Source organism: Parasteatoda tepidariorum, chromosome 10 (genome assembly GCF_982258835.1).
Source record: "Parasteatoda tepidariorum strain Cologne lab strain chromosome 10, Ptep-v5.0, whole genome shotgun sequence".
In the NCBI taxonomy this organism is placed as follows: domain Eukaryota; kingdom Metazoa; phylum Arthropoda; class Arachnida; order Araneae; family Theridiidae; genus Parasteatoda; species Parasteatoda tepidariorum.
In genome coordinates, this window is record NC_141764.1 from 69,506,134 (window position 1) to 69,524,205 (window position 18,072).

Below are 18,072 nucleotides of genomic sequence, written 5' to 3' on the forward strand. Positions count from 1 at the left end.
ATTGTCCATTCATTCAACAGCTGGTGTTGGAAAGTTGTAGTATTTAGTAATGAATTATTCTAAGATTTTGATTCTTTCCAACTTCCTCGAAGAAAATGAGCTCGCATGTGGGGAAAAAAAAGTTGGAGGCAAACGATATAATGCTTCAACAATTAGAAAACGGTTCCAATAAAGGTAAATTTTATGCACCTGTTATTTAATTGAGAAATTTTTATTAATATTTATTATTTTCATCGTCGGAAAACTTTAAAAAGAAATTATAGATTCATATCAAATAATTCTCTTTTTATGAATGAAATTTACAAAAAAAAAATTAAAGGAAACTGCCTTACTTATTGTTTAGTAATGAAGATTCTAAAATTAGTTAATTAAATTTTAAAATTTGCTTTCGAATTTTTTTTTTCTGCAATTTTAACACACAATAATGCTTTGAAGAACATTTCAACGATCGCAAATTCTAAATTAGAAAAAAAATAAGCAGATTTTTTAAGAAGAAATTATTAATTTAAAAAGAAGTTCTAAAATTGCTTTGAAATTTTTTTATTTCTTTAATAATGTTTTGGAGATTATTTTAACATTAGGAGAATATTTAAGTAGATTTCTAAGGAGAAATTTTAGAGGAGGTCATTAATTTAAAGAAACACTTTAAAATAGGCATTCGAATATTTTTCTTCTGAAATTTATTACTCAATAATGTTATTAAGAATATTTTAACAAATACGTGTTTTAAAGTAGTAAAGAAACTGTCGGAGATTTTTTTGGAAAAAGAAAAAATTATTAATTTGCAGATTAATATGAAGAGAAATTGTTAATTTAGGAAGTAATTTCTGAATAATTCAAAGATGATTTATTTTTATTACGTGTGTGGAAATGTATGGGGAATTCTAAATTCACAACAAAAACCTATTGTTTTAGAAATCTCTTTTAACAGACTTTCAGGTCAAATTCGTATCTCAATTCCTAAATTTCGGTTACTTTCCCGCTCCTAGAAGCAATTACAGTAATACTTTTTTTTGCGTATAAAAAATTTAGAATTCGTTAAAATCAGATTGCCATAAAGCTAACCAAAAGAGACTTGCACCTTTACTTCTCCGGTGAAGAAATTACGGTTACCCCTACTGTGAGAGGTACGTTATCATCGATGGTAGACTCATTAGTTCCCTCGTCTTTTGAGTTCTGCCTATAACAGCTGGGAAAAGTAAACACTTAAATATAGAAATCCCATTACATAAAGCCCAAAATGACCAAAAAGTTAGTCTGAAACATCATGCACGTCTTAACGGGATATTATTACATTTGTATTAAAAATAACTTTTATTACAAGCAAGTAAACGTATTGAAAACATTCCTTTCACCTACTACCAAAAACAGTTGTTAACTAATTACACATAAAATAAAAGTACGCTATATAATTCAAAATATTGCCAGTGCTGCTCACTTTATCTTAATCTCAGATTCTTCTTGATAAAGTAGATATTCTTTACTGAAAGAATCATGCAATTATTAAAAACACAACAAAAAACGATAAATGTATTTTTCATGGGACATAGACAAAATTGCCATTCTCTCAAAAGTAAAGTTTAGTAAGAATATTACAACCACTTCAGATCACTTCAATTAATAAATTAAAAATGTAACAATTCCGTCAGGGGGTCATGGCTCACATTGGCCTCCTGGTCCGAAATGTGGCTCCACAATTTCGGGACCAAAGACATGATAGTGGCAAACAGGTCAACTTCGCGCACCAACTGCCTTTGCTTTCCTGACAAGCTGGAATCCATCTATGTGAAGCTGAGTGGGTTCAAGCTGCTGCTGGGAATCGAATCCCAGTTCTTCATAATAATAGCTCAGTGCCGTTAAGATGTAATGTCCGAAAATGGGAAATATCTTATTAAACTTCATTTAAAAAACTTTCGTTACTCATACATCTATAAATCATATGTGTTTGTTAAGTACATTTTATAACATGCTTACAACGACACCTTCCGCAACTTGAAAAACACTTTTCTTAAAGCTACTAGACCGATTTTAATTTATGTTGATGAGCAAAAAACTTAATGATGATCTTTATCTGAAAAGAAAGGCACACCTGTCTATGTATATTGTATACACCTATAGACACTATTTTTATGTTAATTAATATGTTTTATCATCAAACAAATGTGATTAGATTTAAAAAAATACGATTATTAAAGAAAACCCAATTGATGTCTTTATCTTAAGTTTGTTTAAGAAAAAATTCTAAAAAATAATGTTCTTTTAAACAAAATGTTGCCTTAATAGAGAAATTTGCATAGAGTTTATCTTACGTTGAACGCTAAACCTATTTTCTACCTTTTAGCGAGACTGGATACTTGCAAGTGACATCATCGTTGGGAAACCATGGCAATCTCAATTCAAAAACCAATCAGGTTTGACCCACATGCATGATATTGCTTACATGTATCCAATCAAAACTGATTTAAATCACGTGGTTAGGCGTAATCACTTTACTTCATCTCGACTTGCAAGTACCCGATTGCCATTTGTCCGAAAGATTTCGCGCTATGAAGTTCAAATAGCGTTAACGTTAGTTTTACGGATAACCGTAACGTTTTGCAAACTCTCTTTAATATAATAAAATTAATTAGAAGACCTTATGAAAAACGTGTAAATAAAATTTTGACAATGCGTTATTATATTTTAAAATTTCATACATAATAGATTTCTTCAAAAAATATTTTTCTTAATCGACGATCAGGCTCAACTGCACTACGCATTAATACAATGTAGTGAGGCAAAGTTAAGCAACTAAACTAGAGTGAATAATATAAAATACATGTGACAGAAAAAATAATCGTAGACCCATAAACATAAACGTGAGTAAGCCTTAACTATATTAGCTATATTTAAAGCTTACCTACGATCATAAATGAAAAGCTTATGGAGCGAAGGTACCACGAGACATTCTAAAAAAAGCGCCAAAGTTGGGATTTAAAAACACATCATGTTCAGCTGTGTTTCTAGAAGGTCTTTCAGGTCATAAAGTAAGACTGTTTTTAGTGGGAAAATGTGTTTTGTAAACAAACTCTTGCTGTTGTTACATTTTATTAAGATGTTTCTGAATTTCATAATATGTCATCGAGTACTTTCGTTCACTAAACTTAGCCCTGACTAAGGCCGGATTTACGTATAAGCTAAATAAGCTGTAGCTTGGGGCCTCGAGAAGCCGAGGGCCCCCAGATCCTACCTTTTTTCCTCTCTTTTTTTAAAGTTTTATTCTTAGCTGGGGCTCTCAGAAGCCAAAAATGCATTTTTTTCCCTTTTTTACATTGTCGGTCATAATAAATATAAATAAATGACTGAATAAAACTAGGAACTTTGTTGGGAACATGTGATCTTTCAAGCAATTTGAGTATTAATGAATTATTTATGAATAAACAATTTTTTAGTGTAAAAGGTAAAAAAAGTTTGTTTTTTTTGCTCTTTCATTCAAACATCAGACTATTTAATATCTGTTCCTTAGGATCAGAATTCCCTTTTATTTTTCTTTAAAATTGTACAAATGAAATATTTAATGATTTCATGCGATATGCAGCAGTTTTAAATAGCAGTTTAAAATATCTTAATAATGACTGAAACAGTCAATTCAAAAAACAATTAACTAATACTTTTGAATATGAATTTAAATAACTACACACGTCTGTTTTGCTGTCTCATTTTATATAGCGTTATTTGGAGCAGACAGTTGCGTGTGGGTGTGATGATGGCGTAATAAAAGAGGTATAGAAAAAAAGCAAATTTCATTTCAGTTAAAATCATCAATATTATATTTTTGTACTCCTCGAAAAATGTAGTAAAAGAGGTTCACAAATTAACTGTCGCAAACAAGTTAATATTAAGTAAGAACGAAACAAAAATGATATTGAAATATGTTGAATCACTAATGAGACAGGCGGGATGAAAGACATCGAAACCTATTTGATTGAATAGTAAAACTAGAAGGTGTTTCTAAAATTCTGTTATCTATCAGGCTTTAATTTTGTTTTCTGTCATAAAATTTATCAGTAATTAAAAATAATAAAATCGTTAGATTTCAATATTGGTTCTGTTTTTTCGTTGATTAAATGTTAAACATTAACAGATATTCGTCTTTTAAAACATTTCGTTCTATAATAAAATAATTATTCCACAATTGTAATAATCTAAAACTAATTGCTAATTGATATAAAGCTTTAGTATGTTCCATTAATATGTTGAATGCTCATTTTGGCTGGATGCCCGGGACTGTTGCTCCTTCACATCTTAGCCACTGTACACCATCAAGAGCAGAGTTGATACTTCAAACCCGTATCACATTTATTCTCTCTGATATTTAATAGACCCTTTAATAAATCCTTAAAAATATAAGTCGAAAATTTACATAAATAATGACAATTTTTATTCTTTCACTAAAATTTAACAAATGTACTTAAATCAATTGAAAAGAAAGCAAGAATAATGAAGACATCAATTAAATAATATCAGCTTACGAAAAGTTCTTTCTATTTTCACTAACAGTATTAATATAACGGCCCTCAACTACTCCAGGGGGTACTAACAAGTAGGGACTGCTGAATTGGGTTCAAAATGACAAGGCTATTGAATATTAGTAGTCGTAAACTCGGAATTGGGTCGGCTGTGCAATGACTGTTATAAAATAAACTAATAAATTTGATCGGGATAACCTCGTTGGTAGGGCGTTGGACTCGTGTTCGTGAGAATGGGAGTTTGAATACAGTTGGCAGTAGAATACCCATGTATAAAATGGTGAGTGGTGCATGTTAAATCTGTCGGGATCACAAAGTCCACCAAGCCTTCATAACAAATAAATACCTCTAGGTACTGATCCAGCAGTTACCTTGTCTTCTGGATTGGGTTTAAAATTACAAGGTTACGAAGTGAAACATTGTTAGCCGTGAACTCAAAATTGAGTAGGTTGTTCAACGGCGGTTGTAAAAAAATAAAACTAACAATCAAATTGTATTTTCTTTTATTCTTCCTAACTCTTTGCATATTTTCTACACACATTCAAAATTTCATGTTTCTAAGTCTTATAGATTTTGAGCAGCAAAGCAAAATGTGACGTAAAGAAAAAACAATTGAGAAAAATATTCGCAAAAAATCATTAAAAATTGCAATTAAAAAATATTTAAAATGAATTTAGAAAAAAAAAAAACTTTAAAATGTACAGTGGCCCTTCCAGCACGTCAAATTTTTACTCTGTGCTTAAAATGTGTTTCTTTTGTAACTTTTTTCCCTCGTTCAAAAAATATGCGCAATAAAAGAAAGGTTCTACATTATAGTCTCATCACAATCAATATATTTAACAATAAAGTAATATTATCAAATTTTTTAATAATATGTCAATACTCAACAATAAAAAATAATGACAGTTTACTTTAGGTGTATAGAAATGAAATTGAACTTATAAGGGCCCCATTATTCTCAGTAGCTTTGGGCCCCATCAAGCTTAAATCCGGCCCTGGTCCTGACGCAGAATTTTTACTAAATGTATTTTTCATACTTTTTTCATTATAGGTTAAACTAAGTGAAAAGTATTAAAATTTTAATAGTTTATCGTTTTGAAATACATGAAACACCGGCGTCTCTTTTTGATTTGAAAGTAAAATATTCCAAACACGGCTCACTTCCAAACAATAATTTTTCAAGTTTGCAGTTATTTGAATCTAAGAGACACAATTATTCATCACTGAAATTTGCTTAATTTTCAAAATCAATAATTCATAAATTTTTGATTATGAATGGAAAAAAAATTATTCAAACTACTTTGTTTGGATTTTATATTTTAGTACAAATAATATAACAGTATTTTAAGTAACTATTAGACTGTTTTCTATAATTTAAGAAAAACAAATTGTATTTTTGCTTGCATCAGAAAAAAAATATATACCTATATAAAAGTCGTTGCACCATCTGCGTCAAAAAGAACTCAATGTCTTTTAAATTCTTTAATTGCTTCTAAGAATTAGCTTGACATCTTTTTTTATAATAATTATTGAATTAGCTTTTTTTTTAAAATTTAAACATATTCAATGTTTTTGGCATAATATTTTAGATCATCCGAAAGAGCGTGTTTCGTACTACCAATTTTTTTCTCCGAGTAAATTTAAGCTAATTTTCAGATCATTAAAAATGGAGTGTAAATTTCAGAAAAATGAGCGTTCTTATTCTCTTCTTCTTGCTTTTAATCAGGGTTCTGATGCCGCTACATTTGTGCTTGTGTATGGAAAAAGTTCGGTGCTTCAACATTCATTGGGAATTGTATTTCGAACAAAACATTCATAGAAATTACTTATATAACAAGAATTTCAATATATGGAAACACATCTGTTGTATATATACAATATATGGAAACACACCAAAAGAATCGTTTAGTTGTACTAAACATGTTGAAAAAGAGTCCTGTCGCGGACGCCAGAAAATGTTGTAGTTACCAAAAGAACCTTTTATTCTTAACTACTAAATTAATAACATAAATGTAGCACAGAAAAAGTATTGTGAAACAAAAAACAAATAAAATTTTAATGTTTAAAAAGTCTCACCTTGTGGGAAAAAACACAAGAAAGTTCAACTAAAAACAAGAAAAAGAATGTTCTACTAATCCTTTGAAAAAACAAAGAGAAAACGTGAACCACCAATACAATATGTCCTTTTTCAATTTCATGTTTTTTGCCAACCTGGTTAAATATGACTCGTCAATCTTCAACAGCAATTTAAATTCTATTTATTCTATTAATTCTAATTCTATTTATTCTATTAATTCTAATTCTATTAATTCTATTAATTCTATTTATTCTATTAATTCTAATTCTATTAATTCTATTTATTCTATTTATTCTATTAATTCTATTTATTCTATTAATTCTATTTATTCTATTAATTCTATTTATTCTATAAATTCTATTTATTTAATTAATTCTATTAATTAAATTCTCTTATTCTAATTATTCTAATGATTTGAAAATAATCGTCTGCTACTATGTCAATCTTCAACAACATCAGTCCCTTATTTTTAACATAAACACGTAAAATGTATATAAAACAAAGAAAAAAGTAAGAAAATGACAGAAAAAAGCATAACGACAAAGCAGATAGAGATGACAGTATACCAGGATCGACACAAAATCTTAGGCTGAATCAGTGATCAATGTATTTATGGCCGATCTCGATCTCCATTGACAAAACGCATCTCTCCCCTGTGTTAATTATGAAAAATCATTGATACTAAAATATAGGTCTGGATTATTATGTCAACTGAATAAATTAATAAGCATAATTGGGTATAATATGAAAAAAACACAACTACTTCGATTTAGTAGGAACAACATATGACGCAATGCTAAACGAATGGAATTTAGTTGTTGTTTATTTAGTTATTGTTATTAGTAGTTGTTGTTATTTGTTTTAGTTGTTGTTGTTTATTTAGTTGTATTTAGTTTCAATAACTTTTCTTTATAATGCAATAAAATCTGGCGAGCAGCTATTTAAACGATCGAACACTTCGTTTCTTTATTTGTGGCTTGAAGTTAGGCTCGCAGAAAATGCCGTTCATGGGTTAAATTTAGTAGGAACAACACAACCTGTGACGTAGGCTATATTATACCCAATTAAAACAAAAATATTATGCATTTTGTTTAGACAAACTGTACGCTTTTAACCTTTCATTTCTGCCCAACTTGCAGTCCACTTTGTTTCAGCTTTTCGATAATTAACGATTTCAATTTCATTATACTATAGAAAGTACTCGTTTCAATTTTATATTAAACAAGTAAGCAGTACACTATCACAGTTGCATCAGTAAATTTACTTGTTTCTAATATAAATAGAGCATTTGTTTTTCTTGTTGAATATGTTCGAAAATGTTTATGCTTTAAAACCATAAATCTGATATGGGACAACAAATAACTGCTTTTTTCCAGTTTTTATCGCTTAATAAATAAAACCTTTCGAACTTTTCTTTAAGTACATAGCACGTGGTATTTCTAAACACCTCCATTAATAGTTGATAGAGTAATGTAATAGTAAAAGATCCCGACAAGCTATTCAGTAGAATATTTCAATAGAAATTGGATTTATACTTTCAACATTTATTCTGCAGTGCAATATTTCCAGAATGCAATTCTTGGTGGCAATTGAAATGTTTAATTTTATTTTATTGCATAACCGTCTCTGAACAGCCGATTCAATTTTTGGGTTTACGACTACTAATGTTCAACTACGTAGCCTCGTAATTTTAAACCAAATTCAGAAGACGAGGGAACTCCTGGATCAGGAATTAGGAGAAATTTACCTTCGTAGAGGACTTTTTGATGGAACTAACCTGCATTTGCGTTACATGAAGAGGAAGACCATGAGAACCTCTCACGGTTAGCCTGACAGCAAGGGGACTCTAACATATGATCCGTCTACCACTGAGGGTATTTCACGTCAGCACTGTGGTCGGTGCAAGCCGGATGTGGAATTTGTATCAACCAGTCATCGTTGAGATTCAAACCCGGTTGACCTCATTGGAAGGCGAATGCTCTATTGCCAGACATCGCGGCTCAACCTAATTTCGCTTTTTGGTCGCATAATAATTTCCAAGGGCGCCGGCAGCGGGGTGCAAGAGGGTGCACTTGCACCCCCTGACTTTTTTTTTAAAGCAATTAAAGAGATACAGAAAAACAATTTTGTTATAAAATTTTTTATTAAAAATAAGTTTATTCAAAAACAAATAATTAAGCAATTATTGATACATAACAATTAAAAAATTGCTTAATCAAAGAAGAATTATAATCGTCTTGTTTGCTGTCCAAATCTGTTTATAACTTTTTCAATGAATTCTGAGTCATCTTTGATTATTTTCTTATGCACACTGAGCATGAGCAAACTTGGCAGATATCTAGCTATATTGTTAAATTTCATTTAATAAAATATAAATAATATCATATTTTTAATTAGTTATTTAGCTTAACAAAGGTGTATAACACAAACTGACTTCTCCCAACGGTAAAACTTCATCAACACAATAAATACCAATGTTAAGCGTGCACAAACACGTTAGTATACGAAATTACTATTTGTAGTTATTTGTGTTTCAAAGTCAGTAGCTATGCCGGCGCCATCAGTACAGTTTCGCGTGGCAAAATTTGCAAGTACAAGAAATTTGTACTTTTTTTTTAAATATCTTGCTAACAATGAAGAAATGTATCTTGAAAAAAATTAACAGATGAAAGTATATGTAATAACAAAACAAAATGTAATAACAGAATATTCTAATTTTTTTTTGTTTGGGGGGGGTAGTTTGTTAGAGGGTTGCACCCCCTTTTATATTTTTCTGCCGGCGCCCTTGATAATTTCGCATTCAATTGTTCCTTTTAACTATACAGGTAAACTTTAAGTTTAAAACTGATTACAATAGAAAATATAATCAGTTCTAAACTTGAAGTCGTTTGCTGTTGTAAACGAAGATTGTCTGAGGGCTGTAACGGCCTTTGAGTGAAATAAAACATGTCATCTGCATTTTTTAATTTCTTGCTACGAAACACATTGAAAACACACGGACGAACACACTACGAAACACACGGTGTTCCCAAACATATTTTAACATATTCTGGCATTTTTCACCATGTTTTTTTTTCACAGTGCAGAAAATGCGCCTTTTCAATATCAAATCCAAATTTCAGCAACCAAGCAAGACATTTCGCAAGAATCTTCTTCTATTTTTAGAGCCATTAAAAACTCTTTCAGGATTTTTGATCAACCGATAATGCAAAAAAAATTTCCCCTAATACCCCTTCCCCTAAATTTCAACAATTACCAGCAACAACAAGCATTAATTTTACATCCTTCCTTAGCTGTTATCTCACGTAAATTTTTTTCGCTCCAGTTTTTCTCAAACATTAACGTTAATAATGTGTCTACTTATCCCAATGTCATGCTGACTAAGCTGTTTGTCATAACAATTGAAACAGATAACACTTATTTATGTTTTGTCTACTCATTAGTACACGGATCTTACTCTTCTAGAAACAATAAAATGTCATATGTTAAAATATTATGCATAAAGAAGTTTATTCGAATGATTAAAGAAGTAAATTTGCACCCTTTAAAATCAATTAATGAATTTTTCATTCTTATTTAGGACTTTTATGACGAAAAGACAACCTAAATTGGGTCTAAAAACTTTCAGCTGTTGATATATGTGGGACTGTGACTAATGATAAGATTTTTCTGGGTTTCATAATTATTGCGATCGTTCCTAAGGGTTACATATCATGTTTAGTATTGGTGCAGCTGCGATTAAGCAAAGTGGTAATGCATTTCACATGTCATGCGTAAAAGAATAAAATTATGAGTTTTTAAAGGTGTCGAAAGAACGTTCAAATTAATCATTTAAGGTCTTATTATGCTTATGTATAATTGTCATGCTGGTCGGAATAAATTTTTGTTAAACGAACTTAATATGCAAAAAAAATGATGGAAAAAATTATTTTTTAAAGAATCAAAAACACTACTGCACTTAAATATCTCTTATGTGGTTTATGGTTCTATAACTTGAGTTGAATTTCATGGTTTCCGTTTTCTGCAACAACAGTTTTGTGGCACTTCATTTTATAGGCGAACATTTTGTAAATGAAAGAACCTGATTGATTCAATAATAAGTTTGTGATGCTATCGTATTAGGGTAACCTACGACGCCTTTTTTTTAAATACATATATAACCGACGTTGAACAGACCCAATTTAGGGTTTATGGCTACTGATGTTCAACTCCGTAGCTTTGAAATTTTGAACCCAATCCCAAAGACATCTGAACTCCTGGATCAAGTATTGGGAGAAATTTGCCTTTGTGGAGGACTTCCAATGTTCAACGACGTAGCCTTGTAATTTTAAACCGAATTCAGAAGACAAGGGAACTTCTGGATCAGGTATTAGGTGAAATTTGCCTTCGTAGAGGACTTTTTGATGGAACTAACCCGCATTTGCGTTACATGAAGAGGAGGACCACGAGAACCTCCTACGGTTAGCGTGACGGCAAGGGGACTCTAACCCGTGATCCGTCTACCACTGAGGATATTTCACGTCAGCACTGTGGTCGGTGGAAGCCGGATGTAGAATTCGTATCGACCAGTCATCGCCGGTATTCGAACCTGATTCACCTTATTGGAGAGCAAACGCTCTACCCCCTGAGCCATCGTGGCTCTATGACATACTTTATGCAAATTATACGTAATTTATATCTATACGGATAAAAAGAACTGAGAATGATGGTTTTAAATTACTGTAACACTAAGTTAACAGCGCGTTAAGTAAACATTTGTTATTCGACTAATTTTAAATACAGCAAAGATAACGAAGACATAGCAACAAATTCTGTAAAAAAAGATAACAGTTTTTAGAAATATACATAAAATAACGGTTTGTGAGTCGTTCGCAGAAAACAGCATTTGTTATTCGCATATATAAACGGATCCCACCAACATCCAGCTTTCAACAAGGAAAGATCTTATTGGTCGAAGAGAATACGTCATCACATACAGAGACATATTGATTTTGGAATTGAAGTTACAGACGAGTTTTACAATTTTATGCCACCTCCCCACAAGAGTGGCTTTTTTTTTCAATCAGGGAAACATTTTATCCGAGATAGGTACAGTACAGAAGACAAAATTTATTTTTGTTTCCGGAAATTGGAAAGAGTGTTTTTTTAAACCTTTCATTTTTCTACCAGAGAATTTCGCTCCTAGGATATGTTGTTGTTGTTGTTGTTCCTAATGCTACTTGTCACACGGGCAAGCCTGGTTGGTGAAACCGAGCAAATTTAAGACAGAGTGTGCGTTTCTTGTTTTTTCAGTGGCGCATCAGTTGCCATTTACTACACGGGGAGTCTTCGGCCGGCCGGGTTCGAACCCACGAACTCTCGGACATGGGCTCAGCGCCCTACCGACCAGGCTAACTCGGCCCAGGATATGAAAAATGTAGGTCTACGGTATACTATGCAATAGCTCTTAACATTAAGAAAAACATTAGTACAAGGAACACCGGGCAAATATTAACGGGAAAAGAGAACTAATGTGCATTTGCTATCATATTTATCAAAAGACGTGGTTATTTTTAATATAAACTGGAATGGCCGTAATATACCTGTAAGAAATGCGTGCGCAGTTACTTACAGGTGACTTGCACCCGGTATGCCACTGATGCTTTTTCTCTGGTTAATGGCTACTGCCCAGTACCCACTGCACTGAAATTTTTTGCAATCTATCCTAGGAGAAAAATTCGTGACCCCCTCTTAACAGGAGGAAAAATTTTTAAACTTTAAATTCAAAAATAAATTTGGTCTACTTTACTGGATAAATGCAGATACGCATTTCCTACTTTTAGTTGTCTACGAGAAAGAAAGAAAAATCCAAATCATACGATTGGAACGTTAAAAAAAGCTTTGGTAGCTGAGAGTAGACATAGGACTGGTACAGTTAGAAAACTTTGACGGCGGAGGGAAGACATACGACGATTGGTACAGTAAAAAACTATGATGGCTAAGATTATACGATTATACTACTGGTACTGTAAATAAGGTTTGGTGGCTGGATGAGGGAAGACATACGACGACTGGTACTGTAAAAAAGCTTTGGTGACTGAGAGTATACGACTGGTACTTTAAACAAGCTTTGGTGGCTGAGGGAAGACATACGACGACTGGTACGGTAAAAAACTATGATGGCTAAGAGTATACGACTATACGACTGGTACTGTAAAAAAGCTTTAGTGGCTGAGAATGTGACAGCAAAAGGTTCATTCATCTTGAGCTTTTCAGTTTTTCACAGTCTTTCATGCGTCATTGCTCTTGCATGTGTTTAGTTTCATAGACATTCCCTAATAAGCTGTATTAAACATGGATCAAAAATGCATAATAATGCTAAAGCAGAATATCCGTACAAAATATGTGCATATTCATTTGGATTCTGAAATTATTGACAAGTTGTTCACTTATTAGAAAATGCGCCGCGTTGAAAAACTATTAAAAGCTCTTATCCTTGTTTAATTCAAGCATTTTATTATTTGTGAAGATAACTTATGATAAACTTAAAATATTTATAGAAATTGAAATTTATTTAGGATGCTTTTGCCTATCAATCTCCGTATAACACAAAACGTGATGCAAAAACAAGCTTTGAAACATAAACTAGAAAACATAAGCATATTTATTATTTACTGCGTTTTTATTAACCTATTTTCTTGTCTTAGAGGATGATATCTAGCAATTGAAATTCAGACCAGTTTCTGTCTAGCTAGAGTATCCTAATATCTGCTGGTGTTCCATATCAGATGACAAATCAAGTTCCAATAATTTCCTGACCTTAAGTAGAATTTATAGTCATTTTATCGCGAAAGAAAACTTTTCGACAATGAAAATCCTACCATTATCAGTCTAGCTAGAGTGCTTCAATTTTAATTGAAGTTTTGTGCTTTATGACTCTGCTCAATCGTTTCAAATGGTGTAAGCAGCGCTTATAGCCATTTTAACACCAGTAGAAAATATGATAGTTTTCTGACTTAAACAAACTAACAGACACAAAGCTAAACGGAAGAAAAGTACAAAATTTAATAAAAATTATTAAATATTACGTTTTTTATGTTGAATGACAAGAAAGAAAATAAAACAGTCTATCATGCGGGTATTCCATGAGATCATGTATATAATTAGTGCTAAACAGTGCAAGTAAATTAATATTTATTTGATCTACGAAAAAGGAACAAATTTAAAGTACTATCAGCTTTTGCCCCTGATTATTAGACGCAACGTATTATAGTCCTATAATCGGAGACAGATATTTTTTATATCTTTGTTTTTCTCTTCTTGAGAACAACACAATACAAAATTCAAACTGAAAAACAAATACGAAATTAGGAAAAAAATACATTTATATTTTGATTATCGTTATTTTGTTGTACTTTAATTAATTTACTAATTGAATAGACCGGGTTAACCTGGTTGGTAGGGCGTTGGATCCATGTTCAAGAGGTCATTAATTCGATTCCCGCCGGCAGAAGAATCCTCTTGTATTATATGGTGACTGGTGCACGTTATCTGTCGGGTCACGAGGTCCTCCAAGTACCTATTACAAATCAGCGCCTCTGGAGGTACTGAATTGGAGATTTATCGTTCTCTGGTACAGGTCAAAAATACGATCTGTGGATGGATGCATGAATGGATCGCCCTCTAATAAACGGACAGTGACGTGTGTGTGTGGCTGAAGACGTATTCTTGCTCATAGACGGTGCCACTGAAAAGCGACAAACGCACCATCTGCCTCAAATTGGCTTGGTTTTACCAAGCTGGTTAACTGGCAAGTGGCATAAGAAACAACAATTCCCCTCCATTTGTAAAAAGAAAAAAAATCTTCTAATAAAAATATATATTACGAAAATTACAGAGAAAGATGTCTCAAAACAACTTCCCGCGATATGAGTGATTGTAATGATTACATTTTTCTCGATAAATCATAATTATCGTGATCTTCGCTTTCATCCATACATTTCCGACTTTGCTCAGCTGCAATAAAACAAGGTGATAATATCTTTCAACCCGTATCTTGCGCAAGAGAACATAAATATGAATTTGGAACTTGTTGAAGGAAAATTTGCATTTTTGTATAAGGCACAACGTTTTCCTCATTCTAATATTTGTTTTATATTTTGTATTCTCTGTAAATTAAGGCAATATGAGTTTTACAACTTTTAAAGTATCCAATAGAATAAATTCTATAAATTATATTATTACCTATATTATCTATTAATCCTTATTGTGTATTAACTCGTAACGGTCGTAAGGCATATTTAATTTCATACCTTTTTTTTCTCTAATATTTTGTAATGCTATAAGTAGTAACATTATATTAATATTGATCGTTCTTTATCATCTTATGACACTACGTGTTATAACATTTAATTAATACGAGTTATAACATTTAATTAATACGAGTTACAACATTTAATTAATACGTTACGAGCTGCGAAATTTCTTTAATTTTGTCCTTTCGCTACCATTTTGTGACGGTAAGATTAGTAAAATTTCATTAAATTCCTCCTCCTTCTCCATTTTATGATGCTGCGTTACAACTTTTAAATATACGAGTATTTAAAATTCGATTTTTCGGGAAATATTCGAAATAAAGGTGTGTTAATTCAGAGAAAGTGCTTTAAATATCGCCTGCACATTAACTAATTAGTATATTTGAAGTTACCCCTCGAACTTTTAAGAATAATTCTTAGTACAGGTTAATTCGACCACTAGATCAGAAGTTATCCAAAGTGTTTCGTTTATATGTTTGCGAACTGTATGCCTCTTGTTCAACGCTTGATTCTTGGCGAGAACAATAAAAAAAAGCAGCCAAAGCCTATTCCTTATAATGAATAAAAATGAGCCAATATTTATTTTAACAGTATAAATAATCGGAAATTTCATAAAAAGAATTTCCTACAAACCGGTTTTTTTTTAATTCAAATGATTCGGTAATCTCAAAACAATTATTTAAAAATAAAACTACGCCCATTTAACAACAATGTTAAACGTAAGAGCTAAGTATATCTTAGGGATGAGTTAAATTGCAATAAAATAGCAATGGACTAGCAATACACTATGGATTAAAAAAAAACTAACACTTATGGGATACGATAACAAGACTGAGGTACAAAAAATTATCTACCTGGGAATAATCTGGAAATTTTATATGGAATCTGAATAAATTATCTTTGAATTTTTTATTTTTTTTTAAGCTTAAAAAAAAAATTTTTTTTTTTTGTATATCAAAAATTTAATATATATATATATTTTTTAAATCAAAAAACATTTATTTATTTGTTTTATGAATACCGTTTCTAACCAAGTGTAAAAAAACTGATATTTTTATTATTATATATTTCGTAGCTTGAGAATAATCCTTTAGTTCTTAAATATCATATATTTTGTAGCTTGAAAATAATCCTTCAATTTTTAAATATCATATATTTTGTAGCTTGAGAATAATCCTTCAATTCTTAAATATCATATATTTTGTAGCTTGAGAATAATCCTTCAATTTTTAAATATCATATGTTTTGTAGCTTGAGAATAATCCTTCAATTCTTCAACAAGCATTGCTCTAAAATAAATTCCTTTGACTTTGATTTTATTCTTAAGTAATCGCAATAATCTGCTTTTTTTATACATAACAGTAATAAGAAAGGAATTATTTCGTATTCCTTTTTGCATAAATCAGAAAATGTTGCTGTATCTAGATTATCTACCTGCTGTATATACAGCTTTTCTAAGTCGATTTCCAATTATGTTTTCTACTCAACATAAAGGAAATGAAACTGTATGGAATTGATGATATTTAAACATAAAATCACGAAAAAATCAGATTTCTTTTTCAATTAAATTATTGTATTAATTATATTATTCTAATAAATTATTGTATTCATTATATGTAATTCATTAAAAAAATTAAATATAATTATTTTTATTGTAATTTTCTCACAAGAAATTGGTGATACATAAAATTTCTGCGAAGTCAGATCAGATTACTTAAGTGAAATGATATTACTGCATATGAAATTAAATTGATGTAACATTAAGATTTCTAAAATAGCAGAACATATTACTTAAAGGAAGTAAAATTAATACATACGAAAGGAAATTGATGAAACATAAAATTTCGAAAAGAGCAGATCAGATTACTTACATTGCATATAAAATTAAATTGATGAAACATGATATTTCAAAAATGCAGATTGCTTAAGTGAAAAGAGATTGTTACATATTAAATGATATTGATGAAACATTTCTAGATCAAATTACTTTTTACATGAAATGAAATTATTGCATATGAAATAAAGTAATATTGATGAAACATATAATTTTTGAAAGAGCACATCTTAAACATGCATATAATTTTTTAAAGATATTATTACATATGAAATGATATTGATGAAACATAAAATTTCTGTGAGAGAACAGATTACTTAGGTTATATTACGTATAAAATGAAATTATCGAAACATGAAATTTTCTACATCATATTTTTTTCTTTTTTTACATTAAATGAAATTATTGCAACTAAAGCAAAATAAAATTGACAAAACATAAAATTTTTTAAAGAACACATCAAAAATGAAAAGCTTTTTCAATTAAATTGAAAATGGCATATTGCTTTTTTATATAAATAAAAAAAGCAGCTGCTACTTTTGAAAACAAATTGATAAAAGATCAAATTTCCGTAACAGTTGATAAATTTACATTATATAGAAAATAGAATTGTTTGGACCGGGATAACTTGGTTGGAAGGGCGCTGGACTCACGTTCGTAAGAAGTCGAATTCTTGTCAATAGATGGCGCCTCTGGAAAAACAAGAACAATCGCGCCCTTTACCTTAATGGCCTACGACAACAACAACATCAATAGAATTGTTACGTATGAAATAAAATTATTAGAGTATAATATTATTTCTAAAATAGCAAATAAGATTTCTTTTGCAAATAAATTGTTATTGATCTGAAAAAGCAGTTTAAAACTTATTTGTTGTATCGTAATGTTTTCCCCCACTATTTTATGAAATTAATGTATCCTAAAACTTATTAAGCAGACCAAATTTCTTTTACGAATAATTTGCTATTCACATGAAAAATTAGTTTAAATATTTTTTCTGTATTCTCATCTTTCCACCCACGTTTTTATGAAACCTATAAATTTAAATTAATATAACATTTACCTCCTGCCTATATTCAAATAACCAATTTTAAGGTCTTTTTTTTCGAGGTATTGTAGACAATTTCGAAAGAAAATTTTCGTCAAAAAAATTTTTTGTCTAGAATACTTCAATACGGCAGTAATTTTTTAATTTAAAAAATTTTAAATTTAAGAAGCATTTTAATCAAGATGAATAAAAATTTAACTTTAAGTGTAAATAAAAAAATAAAGACTGAATAAAATAAAAAAATAATGTTTTTTTTTTAAAATTTATAATTTGAAAGTATTATACAAATCAAAACATTGTATACATCAGAA

The 18,072-nt window shown here is 30.5% G+C and overlaps 1 protein-coding gene across 1 annotated transcript in view; it reads left to right on the forward strand.

Annotated features, from left to right (window-relative positions):
* Positions 1-18,072, forward strand: part of LOC107443482 (sodium-independent sulfate anion transporter) — a 54,585-nt gene continuing 36,513 nt past the window's right edge. The window contains exon 1 of the mRNA XM_043042981.3: positions 1-174. Within this exon, the coding sequence (XP_042898915.1) occupies positions 96-174 (79 nt within the window). The 5' untranslated portion in view covers positions 1-95. The remainder of the gene's footprint in view (positions 175-18,072) is intronic.